Below are 12732 nucleotides of genomic sequence, written 5' to 3'. Positions count from 1 at the left end.
ATATTGTAGCGCTTTATTGGCAGGGTTTGAATATTATAATGTCAGTTACATAGCACTGCAAAATACAACTAATCTCATTGAATACGTCACAGAGTTTTCTTATTATAAACCCATGCTGCCCTCTTGCGGATATTTTTGGATTTTATTTTGCCTTAGGAGGATTAAAAAATTGAATAAATATCTGCTTTGTTGGGCATAAAAATATTAGTTTGTTAAAAAATACTATAAACAGGTTTACGATAAACAAACATATAAGGAATTAGCATGTAACAAATATTATTAAACGCCTTGCCATGTTATATGTATTTTTTTCTATTTTAGTTATGATAAATTCCATTATTTATAATATAATATAATATAATATAATATAATATAATATAATATAATATGACTTTTCAGCAAAATTTTCAAAAGTAAAACAAATATAAAAACAAAATAATTCACAAATGCACATTTTATTTACACTTGATATTTTTGTATCTTACAAGATATAAAAATATCAAGTGTAAATAAAATAAAATGTTATAACTAATACATTTTATGAATGTATGACATTTAAAACGTGCCCCCGTCATTTATTTTAAAATATCCTTTTCCTAACAAGTTACCCTGTAAAAATCTACATAATATAAAAATGTGATTGACAGTATGTGTGACAGTTCTGCCGCTAGATGGCGCTGTTGTATATGCTCCTTTACAACATTATTATTCTTCGTTCCTCGTTCGCATTTAGTCGCGTGACTGATTGTTTCGGAACTTCGAAACAAACGTCAATGTGTCTTTCTTTCACTGGCGGTTCATTGGTAACATGATGAATGTAGGAGACTACAAATTCTTTCCGTTAAGCTGGGTCAGTATTTAGTACCCAGACACGCCGAGTTTGGTATTTGAATCGTTGGACTTCCTTTGCCTCCCGACACGTCACTGGAGTCAGTTGGATGGAAAAAGTGAGAAAATAAGGCAAGTTATGTCTTGACTCTCTTTGAACAATATGAAGCTCGTGAGCGACTCTAGAAGTACGTCGGTGGTTGTAGTACAGTTTGGGTTGTAACAGGTCTTTTCTCTGCGATAGTACACAATGTACATTACGTAATAAAATGTTTATTTATTTATATAACAGGCAAGGCAAATGCAGAAATACAGTGCTCTACAAAAAAAGGAAACAAATGTCAGCCACTGTCTGCCAGAAACCAATGTCTTCCAGCCGGGGTTTTGTTTTGAAGCTTGATTTCAGTTCAAAATATTGTTTCTAGCCGTCTGAAAATCTAGTTACAAAAATCTTCCTATTTACAACATATGGAAATCATGAATTAAAGAATTCAGGCTAGGGTCATTATTTTCAACCATTTATGTCATTTGAATGTGTTGTGCTGCAGCAGTGCAAACATTTTTTTTTATAGATATATTATTATTATATTCTTATGAATAAAAATAGAGACTGATAATCAGTTTTATTATCACTCTTTACTTAATCAGTAATCAGTTATTCAGTACCAGCTACTAATTGTTTAGTTATTTGAAACTATGAATAAGTATCAGTTCTGCATATTGGTTATTACTTATTAGACAAAAATAATCTGTATTTGTATCAGTCAAAAAGTATATATTGCTCAATCCCTTGTTTTGTAATATTTCATTAAATTGAACTGATTTCTTTAACCAATTCAACAACAAAACACATGGATGATTTGTTTTGAAATTATTCATGGAATAGTTTCTCATTGAGAAATGAATCTATGAACCCTGTGTGTGCTAGTCTGTGTCATCCAGTGTTCTTGAGGAGTAATGTTGACCATTGAAATAAAAATGATATGACCAACAAGTGAAATATTCACCAAGCCTTCCGTTAGAAACTTTATTGGAAGTTAAACTGTCCTAAGTTTTTTTTTTATTGGTTTCTTTAACACACATCCCACTTATAGATTCCAGTGTGTTTAGATATAACATTTTTAATAATGTAGGATTACACTCAGTCTGAGATGAAAGCTGTACAAACCTGCACTGATGCATTTTGGCACGGCATGAATCTAGATTTTAATGTGTGACATGTCTGTGCTAGTTCATGTCTGTTCATTTGCATTTTTTTTTTTTTTTTGCTGCTCAAACCTGTTTGACAGTTTGAGGTGTTATAGTATGAGGTCAGGTTTAATAACAGTAATCTTTTGACACTTTCTATGTAGTGATGACATTAACTAAGAGGCTATAGTTTCCTGAAATTGCATAATAATGAGCCTGAAGCTGTTGTATCACTTGTCCTGATTTTATTTTGTTAAATTGAAATAAGCCTTTGACAGTGATCTTTCACTTCTCATGTCATGCATAACAGAACCCAGTTTCTAGTTTCAGTTTCAAGGTGAAGTGTTTCTGTTTGATTATTTGGCTCTGACTCTGGAACAGACATTTCAATAAGTCTATTCTTTCAGTTGAAGAAAACTGCAGGTAAATCATTATGGCTGTGCAGATGCACTGGGCAGTTTATTTATTTGCATATTTAAAACAATACTAGAGCGCCAATATATCTGACACATTTTAATATGCATGTGAGTCATTATTAAACTCCCTCATATTCCTTGAATAGTTCAATGGCCACGTAGGCAAATAAACCTGTGCCATTCCTCCAAGCACACGTGAATGTAGAAAATACAGATCTTAGCGATACGATAAACTATGCAAAAGCTACAGTCTGTTATCTCATCTGGACACGTTTAGTTTGTATTTCATGTCACGCAGTGTGATGAAGAGTACTTATTCTACTGCTTATTTTAAAAATAAGTATAATGTGCGTAAAGATGTTTATTATTCTAGAAAATTGCCTGTTTTTCTTTGTTTTGGTGGTCACTATTTTGATGAAGCTGGTGCATTTAAAGTGTCTCACAGAATTTCGGTACATAGCTAATTATTTGAATTCAGGTTTTTGTAATATGATAATAAAAAGCTTTTTATATCTTATTAAAACACTATATATTTTTTTCTGTTTAAGTTTTTTGATATCTTGCTATATACAAAGTACTATATATATAAAGTTTCTCTCTCTCTCTCTCTCTCTCTCTCTCTCTCAATATATATATATATATATATATATATATATATATATATATATATATACTGTATACATAGATTTGGTTATTTAAATTTTATTTATTTATTTATTTTTAACCTGTCATCAAGCTAAAACTGTTGCTGAAAATGCAGATTTAAAAAAAAATTAAATCATAAACTGAGAAATGTTAGTGTTCCTGTGCACAGAAATATTTCTCAGCGCTCATTCACTGTCTCCTGAGCTGCTCTTCAGAGCCTCTGCCTGGCCTTTAAATCTGCATCTTCTAAAAATACCTCATATACAGTACCTCAGAGGGGAAGGGGAATGTCGCCCACCCAGAGAGCACTGGTGTGTTGCACTTGACAGAGGGAGTATGTAGAAGTGGCATATGAAAGAAGAATATCCCCGTTTGCTCCCTCCCAGTTGGAGAGAAGCAGAGGGGAGGATAAAAGAATGCGAGGAAAAGAGAGGTGGAGACTCATCGCTTGGCTGGCCAGACTGAGACTCCTCTCTGTGTTCATGCCACACTTGATTAGTGACTCTGAGTGGCCTTCCTGTCCTGTCATGCAAGGCCCTCTGGAGCTAAATTGGACGCCGGACACTGCTGAAAAGAGCACTTGACGGTGGTAGAACATCTTGCTTATGTTTATGTTCTGTGCAGGACCAAAATGGAGAGTTCCCATCCGAATCAGGTGTGCACAAGAGGCAGGGGAGCGTTCTGAGGACCTGTGAGCCGTTGCTTGTGAGATTCTGAGAGGCCTCAGGATGGAGGAGCAACCTAGCTGCCCCAATGTCAGCATTCCCTGCTACAATGAACAGAGAGACAAGAATAAACGCTATACTGTGAGTCATATTACCTCTGATGCTCTCATACACGCTCTGTCTCACTCTTTTTTAAATATAATAGAGCATCGCCTATGTGAATGTTTTCATCCTTGTATCGTTAGGTTTACAAAGTAATGGTCCGTGTTGGGAGGCATGAGTGGTTTGTGTTCCGGAGATATGCAGAGTTTGATAAACTCTACAACACTGTAAGTAATGTACATTTTTTGGAATGTATCTTTTTTTGTAAAATGTCCTGCAAACCATACACTACAGATTTTAAAGAACTCTATTATAATCACTAAGGCTTCGTTTATAGTATTTGTTTAAAAATACAGTAAAACAGTAATACTGTGAAATATTATTACAATTGAAAAGTATTCTATATTAATTTGTAAAAAAAAAAAAAAGTTACTGACTCCATGCGTTTGAATGGTAGTGCTTTTTAAAAATATACTGTGTTTTTCCACAGTTGAAAAAACTGTTTCCTGCTCTGAATTTGAAGATTCCTGCTAAGAGAATATTTGGAGACAACTTTGACCCAGGTATTTCACATTTCCTTGATTTCTCATGAATTAATGCATATTGTACAGAGCCCGTAGGAAAATTCTGTCATCTCGTGCGCATATACGTTAGTGACTTTGCTTCATTTAGCTTAACAGAGATCATGTGTATTTGACAAATTTGATTATCCAACAGTGTTCCATACAGAAAAGCAGCCATGCTAAATCCGCTCTGCCCGAGCCTATAAAATCTTTGTCCTTGTTTAATCTCATGTTATGCTCTCAGACAATGTGGCAGCAAAGTTGTGTGCATAAATAACAGAATGAGAATGCACACCCAAGTACCAATTGTATTTAACTCATGTGCGACCAATTATGTGGCCAGTATGTGGTCAAGATCTTTTTCATAGAGAAATCCATCTGGTCATTGGAAGCACATGCAAAATTTGTGCACATGTTCTAAAAGCTTCTTCACCATTGGTTGGATTCTTTCTCTGCTTTTCTTTTCTCTTTCCTCATTCTCTCTGGATAATTGCTTTCTCACTGGACAATAACAGTCCAATTATTTGGTGCATATTTTTACGGTAGCTTCCCATGCTCCACTGAGTGTTCACTTTGTATTCACATTGGACAGCATTGGCTTTGATAAGTTACTAATAAATTAGTTATTTCCTGTCAGAGGTGATTTTAGTCATGAAAAGTTCTCAAAAATGGGTCGTAGATCTGATTGGGTCGTGGACAGAATGATAATATCAAAAGCTTGCATTATCACTTTTGGATGCACAGCTTTTGACATCAGCAATCATGCTTTCCTTTATTTTGGTGCAAATTCACATGTCACTTCCTGGAAGCTAGGTAAATAATCAGATGCTAAGATGGACAGGTTGCTAGACATCCGCAAAAACATGATAAAAAATATGCTAGATTAAAATAATGATTCAGACTACATGAATAAATATGGGTTCACTTGCAATGAGTTTGTGGTTTGTGTCTACCACAAAGTGTTTAGTGCAGTGAATTATTGGCTACCAAGAACATGAAACCAAAATTCAAGAGCCATTTTGAAACTAAAATTGTAAATGATCCTATTCAGCCTGTTTCATGGTTATAATTTTGAATTTTTTAACCGATGCAGTTCATAATAATTGGGATTTTTGTTTCCTTTTTTATGATAAACATTTGTTATATTGTGTTGGCTCACTACTTGATTAATGTAAAATCAGGCAAAACCAGACGAGAACTACTGCAATGCACATTTTTATCAAAATTATTTTTTTATGAAGCGCCTATATTTTTTGTGTAATTCTTAGAGTTTATAAAACAGAGAAGAGCGGGGTTACATGAGTTCATTCAGAAGATTGTGTCCCATCCACAGATCTGCAACCAGTGAGTATATCAGCAAGTTTTTTCAGCCAGTGCATCTACATTTTTGTAAAATTTGAATAGACTTTAGATGGAAACAAGCCAAAACCAGCCACAACTTGATATCTCTCTGAACTTTGAGTACAATGTTGATATGATTGTATCTTGTGAACTTGTGCCAAATAAAAGATGCTTCTTTTTGATTCTCGGTCAAATTCACCATGGTTACGGTTCTTGTTACAGAGAGCTGTTGATGTTAGCTTATATTTCTCCTCACAGCTGTGGCTTTGTATCGCCTCAGTCAGACCTCTAACATGTGAATGTTCATTTCAAATGCGCAGTCCTGATGTCAAAGACTTTCTGCAGATGGACAAATCTAAAAACTTCTCTGATGCCTCAGAGGATGAAGATGACAAGGTTGGTATTTGAACTATTATTATTTTTTTAATATATAATGTATTGAGTAAACTGTCTTTATACTTTTCTAGCTGTCCCGCTTGCTTGTTGTGTTCACAGACATTGAGTGTTATGTTGTTATATATTAAGCATTTTTGACATGCTACAGTTATTTATAAATGAATGTTTTGTTAAAAATAGAATTATGTATAGCCTTTTTTCCCTTCTTTTTTTAATCCTTTCTAGGGACCTAATATGCAAAATAACTTGCGCTACAATCTGTTCATGATGTACTTGTAGTTGTTTTGTTTTTTTAGTTTTTAATTCTAAGATTATATTTATGTACTGTCCATATGCAAATAAATTCATAATAAAAAAATTAAATTAAATAAAAGTACATGTTTCTCTACAACTTTGAATTGAGTTGTATTTTTGTCATATCTCTTACAGAGTAACTCTACCTCTAGAAACATTAACCTGGGACCATCTGCAAACCCACAGTAAGTGTTTTATAATTGTTTAAAATAATTATATAGACTTTATTACTTTGTATAGTGATAAATATTTATAAATTTGGTGTCAAAAAATGGTGGAAATTAATAGGGATGCACAATATGTCCGCCACCATATCAGTATCAGCCAATATACGTTCATTTTTAATGTTGTCGTTATCAGTTCGATATATTAAAGCAGATAAATAATGGATTATTTCCTTCAACTGAGATACTTAAGATACGCATTGTTCGCCATGATGTTTTTGAATTGCTTGAAATATGATTGGAATCACTTCAAAAAGGAAAAATACCGTTAAGTGTAACATACTTACACATATACTTACAGCAAGTCAGTCATATAGGCTACATAAAATTATAATTAGAACATTATTATAATTGTGTGCTTGGGACATGGCTTTTAATGGTGAGACTTTTGTTTTTGTTATCAGGCTCTCAAAAATTATATAAAAATTTGGATTTAGATTTATCGGGCAATATATCGGTTATCGGCTTTCAAATATAAAGAATTATCGGTTATCGTATCGGCCAAAATTTTCATATTAGTGCATCCCTAGAAATTATTGATGCAAATGCCTTTATTTTAGCCTTAATTTCCTTCTTTTTTTTTCATAGAGCAAAGCCTACTGACTTTGACTTTCTTAAAGTCATAGGAAAGGGAAGCTTTGGAAAGGTACATTTTCTTTTTAAATATAATATATTTTTATGTAAATTTTGTGCAATTATTGATTGCGACATTAGTGAGAGAAACTGGGTCAATTCCTTGTTTGTAGCATGTTATGTGTCAGTTACTGAAAGCTCTGAATGTCACTGAGCCTTAATAAATTCTCTGTTTTGTTTGCTGTATAGTTAGCCATAGTGTTTGTTTCTAAACCTCGGACTCTCCATTCAGGAAGTGAAAGTATCTCAGTTATGAAGTTAGAGCTTGTTAGAGAGTGGGCGTACTGGAAGGTGAAACCGTTGCTAACCCACCGTGTCCTCTCCCACACAAAGGTTCTCCTTGCAAAGAGGAAGCGCGATGGGAAGTGTTACGCCATCAAAGTCTTACAAAAAAAGGTCATTTTAAACAGGAGAGAGGTAATGATTTTCTTTGTTTTAAAACCAAAACTTTATTAATCCTCTCTCTCTCTTGTGATCTTTGACATTTGATTAATGAATGCCTTTGATATTCTTTTCACACCAGCAAAAGCACATTATGGCTGAGCGTAATGTGTTGCTGAAGAATGTTAAACACCCCTTCCTGGTTGGACTGCACTATTCATTTCAGACAACAGACAAATTATACTTTGTCCTGGATTTTGTCAATGGTGGAGAAGTGAGTATTATTTGTGGTTGTGAAACTCAAGGCTGACATCTGCCATATCACATCTCAAAAGCCACTGTTTGGCAGATTAAACCAAAATGTTATAAATAGAGCTATTGATGACAGTGACATTTGTCATTGTATGTCTTAAAGGGATAGTTCACCCAAAAATTGTCATCACTTACTCATCCTTATTTCATTTCAAACTCTCTGCCTAACTCAAAATATATTTTGAAGAACTGTTTTTGTCCGTACAAACAACAAATTTAAAGAAAAAGAAAAAAAGTCATACAGGTTTGGAATGACATAAGTGTGAGTGAATAATGACAGAATCTTTTGGTGAACTATCACTTTAACAAGGAAATGTAGGAGATTGCCATGTGACATCTAAGTGAGATGAAGCCCATGCATGACTGTTGCAAATTATTGGTAATTTTATTGGCATTTTGCATGGTTCCTATTCACATGTTGAGTTAAACCACTGGTCTGACTTCCTGTTTTTTAGTTTTTATAAGTCTGATGAACATATTTTTAAATGTCAGCTAATGAAAAATCACATAAACAGTCAGTATCATTGTGAGGCAGGCTACAAAATAGCCATGACAAACCATGATGTAATAGGTAGCCTGACTATTTTCTGCATTTACTAAGTGAATATTGCAATTTTTGATTCTTTCCATTACAGCTTTTCTTTCACCTGCAAAAAGAGCGGACCTTTCCTGAACCCAGAGCGAGGTTTTACATCGCAGAGATGGCAAGTGCTCTGGGTTACTTGCACTCTCTTAACATTGTTTACAGGTAAATGCAGCTTTATTAAAGAATCACTCAAGCTATAAATACACAGGTTTGGTGGTTCTCAGATGATGTTTAGCTGTTAAAGTGTGTGAGAATTCCCAGGAGCAGAGAAATGTTTAACAGACACATTCTACACCTCCTCTGGTTTTCCCCGTTGTTTCCATAATGTGACTTGGAACTGTATTTGAAAAATTGTGATTGATGAACTGACTTGACTGTAGTCATTTGAAATTACACTCACGTGTGAAATGGCCATCATGACGTTGGTATTGCTATTCATATGAATTAAATGGCTTGTCTTGTCATATTATAATAGCCATAATTCATTGTTGATGGTTTTTCTGTGTAATGTTCTATGTAACCTTTTTCAGTTGAATTGTTCCTGGCTGAAAACATGACAAAATGCTAACGTGTTAAGTGTTCTTGTGTTCCCAGGGATTTGAAACCAGAAAATATCCTGCTGGACTCTCAAGTAAGTATCCCTCTTTTTTCCCCACTTTTATCATTGCCAGAGCATAGCTGATCAACGTTGTGAGAGTTCCAGGGGAAACAGAGTAATCTACCCTCACTGTGAAGTATAACAAACTCTTTTGATTTTCCGAGACGAGGTGTACGAAGTATAGCTTTGGCCAGCCAAATAAAACATAGCAATGAAACCGAAGACTTATTTTTAATTTGTAAGAATGCTAGAGATTAGTTTAAGTTTTATTTGTGCATTTCCTGTCAAATCTGATGAAACTGTGAGGTTTCAAGGCCCTGCCAAATATTCCAGTCAGACACTAGATTCTTTGGCTCTGTGAAGAATAGGCCTTTTGTGTGGTGACATGCTTCCTGAAAATGTTCCTTTTGGCATCTTTTGTTTGTTAAGGGACATATAGTCTTGACTGACTTTGGACTGTGTAAAGAGGGCATCTCCCAAGCAGATACAACGACCACATTTTGTGGGACACCTGAGGTATTTTATAATATAAATACGATGGATGAATGATGCTTACACTACTGTTAAAAAATTTGGGGTCAGTAAGATTTTTTTTTTTTTTTTTTAGGAAATGAATACTGTTATTCAGCAAGGACATATTTAATTGATCAGTAAAAAGTTTTTATTTTATTTTAAATAGGTGCTATTCTTTTGAACTTTCTATTCATCAAAGAATCCTGATAAATATATATCACGGTTTCCACAAAAATATTTAACCGCAAAACTGTTTTCAACATTATTAATTTATAAGAAATTATGTAATAATCATCACATGATCAATGCGCTGAAAATACAGCTTTGGAATTTGGAATTCACAGGAATAAATCACATTTAAAATAAGATTTAAATGGGAAATTTGTTTTACAGACCAAAGACTTTTGAACGGTAATGTATAGCATGTGTCTTTAATTTTATGTTTGAAAAGTGTGTTTAACATGTCACTGTGATATGTTACAGTGAGTATATGGTTTAATTAGTTGTTGCATGGAAAAAAATACTTATTGTGATTATTTTTATTAAATTGTTACATATTTGGTCATCACACTTGCCTAGATAACCCTTGTTGCATTTTCCTCAGAGAAAATAGAGTGCTGTAGTCGTGTTGTCGAAACCCGGAATACTAATTCACCAGTGGTTCCCTCGAGATTTTCCTAATGGGTTTTTCAATTTATGAGTAAAATAAGGTCTGTGGTAAACATGTTTTGCTCTACAACGTAAATTACACACACTTGCACCCCAAACGTTATTATGTAGTTACTTATTAGGAACATACATTATAAAAAACATAACAGCTTCAAAATTCGCCTTTTCGATTTGGCCGTGTGTAATTTATGTTATAGAGCAAAGCATCCAAATATCGTCAAGTTATGTTTACCACAGACCTTATTTTACTAAGTAATCTAAAAACCCATAGGAAAATCTTGAGGGAACCAGTGAATTAGTCTTCCGGGTTCTGGCGTCATGGCTGCTGCACTCTATTAACTGCAAATTAAGCTTTTGGAGGGTAGAATAATATAACGATTTTAATGCAATAATTGCATTCTTTTGTTGTTTTGATAGTATCTAGCTCCAGAGGTACTCAGGAAACAACCCTATGATAACACTGTGGACTGGTGGTGTCTGGGATCTGTGCTCTATGAAATGCTTTATGGGCTGGTAAGGTACAAATAAAAATCTGGCTAGTTGTCTGAAATACATAGGTAGTAAAGCTTAAATCTTGTTTTACCTTTATGCCAACAGCCTCCGTTTTACAGCAGGGACACACATGAGATGTATGACAACATTCTTCACAAGGAGCTTGTCATGCGCCCTGGGGCATCCACAGCTGCCTGGTCCATCCTACAGGCCCTGCTGGAGAAAGACCACACCAGGAGGCTTGGCTTCAGAGATGACTTTGTGAGATATTTAGTACTTATATATCACCCCCTGGTGGATGATTGTGTCAAACATTTTAGTAGAATCTCATTAGTGTTTTTGCTGTATAGTTTCCTGATACATGGCATTCAATCAGGCAATGAAACACTTTCGATAAAAATAAATACACAATTAACCCTGAACCCCATTTTAGTTTTTTCCAAAGCAAAATTTAAATAGCTTTGAATAGAAATTATAATATTTCTATACATCTTATAATATTGTTACTCGCCATGAAAATAGCCAAGGAAGCTGGCATGGCGTTAAAATGCCAACAAAGCAACCAAACAGTCTGTCTGGCAATGTTGAATTTAAATATAAAATCTTGAAATTGTATTGAAATATGAAATATATAAAAAAAGACCTTGTGTGCTATTTGTTACAGAATGAAGTCAAAGAACATGAATTTTTCTCATCCATTAACTGGGATGACCTTGAACAGAAAAGGCTTCCTCCTCCATTCAACCCTAGTGTGGTGAGATTTAACAACATGATTATTTTGCTAAAGTTTCTAACTTTTATACATAAGTATATTAAAACAGTCAACTCTAAAATGTTTTCTTGCAGGAATCCCAGTATGACATCTCAAACTTTGATCCCGAGTTTACAGAGGAAACCGTGCCAAACTCGGTGTGCTTCTCTTCAGGGCAGTCAATCATCAATGCTAGTGTCATGGAAGCTGATGATGCCTTCCTGGGATTTTCTTACGCGCCGCCATCAGAAGATTCTTTCCTGTAGGGGTGGCGCTGCTTATGGCGATCCACAGAGAGCTGCATTAAAAGTCTGTGAACGCTCTCTCTGATGAAAGGGAAGCATTTGCTGAGCATGATGTCCCGATCGGAGAGTGGACCCTTTTGTTTCTTAACAGAAGCAGTGCATAAACCTTTTGGGATGCAGGGTGTTTCAAACTTTATTTTTATGCAGAAATAACATTATATTTTGTTTAACATTGAGCTGAAGTAATGATGTTGTTTTCCTGAGAATATTTTCAAGGGCTGGTGATATTTGCAAACAAAACATCCACTTTGACACATTCCTTGTTTTTGCCCCAACTCTTACACCTGATTGCTTGTGCAGTATATGAAAATAAAAAAATTGTAGTTTAGTCTTTTATTAGAAATTTACTAGAAGGGGATATTCTTTTTTTCTTCATATAATGTCAACACAAGCAATTAATTTATTGCTTGACATATTAATATATATTCCCTTTATACTGTGTATTATGTGAGTTAGATAAATAGGCAGACCTTTAAGCTGTTTTGAAGTGAATTTCAGTAAACCCTGTAAGTTACGGGTCATCAACAACCATAGTGTATAGTGTAAATTATACATTTGTCGCTTAAAATGTATATATATAGTTAATTATAGTTAATAGCACTTAAATACTCACAATGACCCTGTTATAAACCACTATTTCATTTGCCACCCTCTGCTTATGAGATGAGACACCATAGTGCCTACTGACCTATGACATGACCTTTAAATGATGTACTGTACAAGTAAACACGTTTTCTTGAATCACTTGGCTGTCACATGTTGCCTATTTTTTGCATGTATTATGTTCACAGTACATTTGGGATTGGGAAATACATTAAATTAAGCAATAA

The 12732-nt window shown here is 34.4% G+C and overlaps 1 protein-coding gene across 1 annotated transcript; it reads left to right on the top strand.

The window, feature by feature from the left end:
- The first annotated feature begins 708 nt into the window (after positions 1–708).
- Positions 709–12646, top strand: sgk3 (serum/glucocorticoid regulated kinase family member 3). The gene is made up of 17 exons (XM_082184584.1): positions 709–960; positions 3702–3883; positions 3988–4071; positions 4335–4407; positions 5676–5751; positions 6069–6144; positions 6574–6623; positions 7251–7308; positions 7629–7712; positions 7819–7950; positions 8624–8736; positions 9169–9205; positions 9602–9688; positions 10772–10867; positions 10952–11107; positions 11511–11600; positions 11693–12646. The coding sequence occupies exons 2-17, from the start codon at positions 3806–3808 to the stop codon at positions 11861–11863; spliced, it is 1461 nt and encodes a 486-aa protein (XP_082040710.1). The 5' UTR covers positions 709–960; positions 3702–3805; the 3' UTR covers positions 11864–12646.
- Positions 12647–12732: the final 86 nt, after the last annotated feature.

This window comes from Leuciscus leuciscus, assembly GCF_965113295.1.
Source record: "Leuciscus leuciscus genome assembly, chromosome: 11".
Lineage (NCBI taxonomy): Eukaryota > Metazoa > Chordata > Actinopteri > Cypriniformes > Leuciscidae > Leuciscus > Leuciscus leuciscus.
The sequence above is the reverse complement of the archived record's forward strand: the minus strand, read 5'-3'. Positions and strand labels throughout refer to the sequence as shown.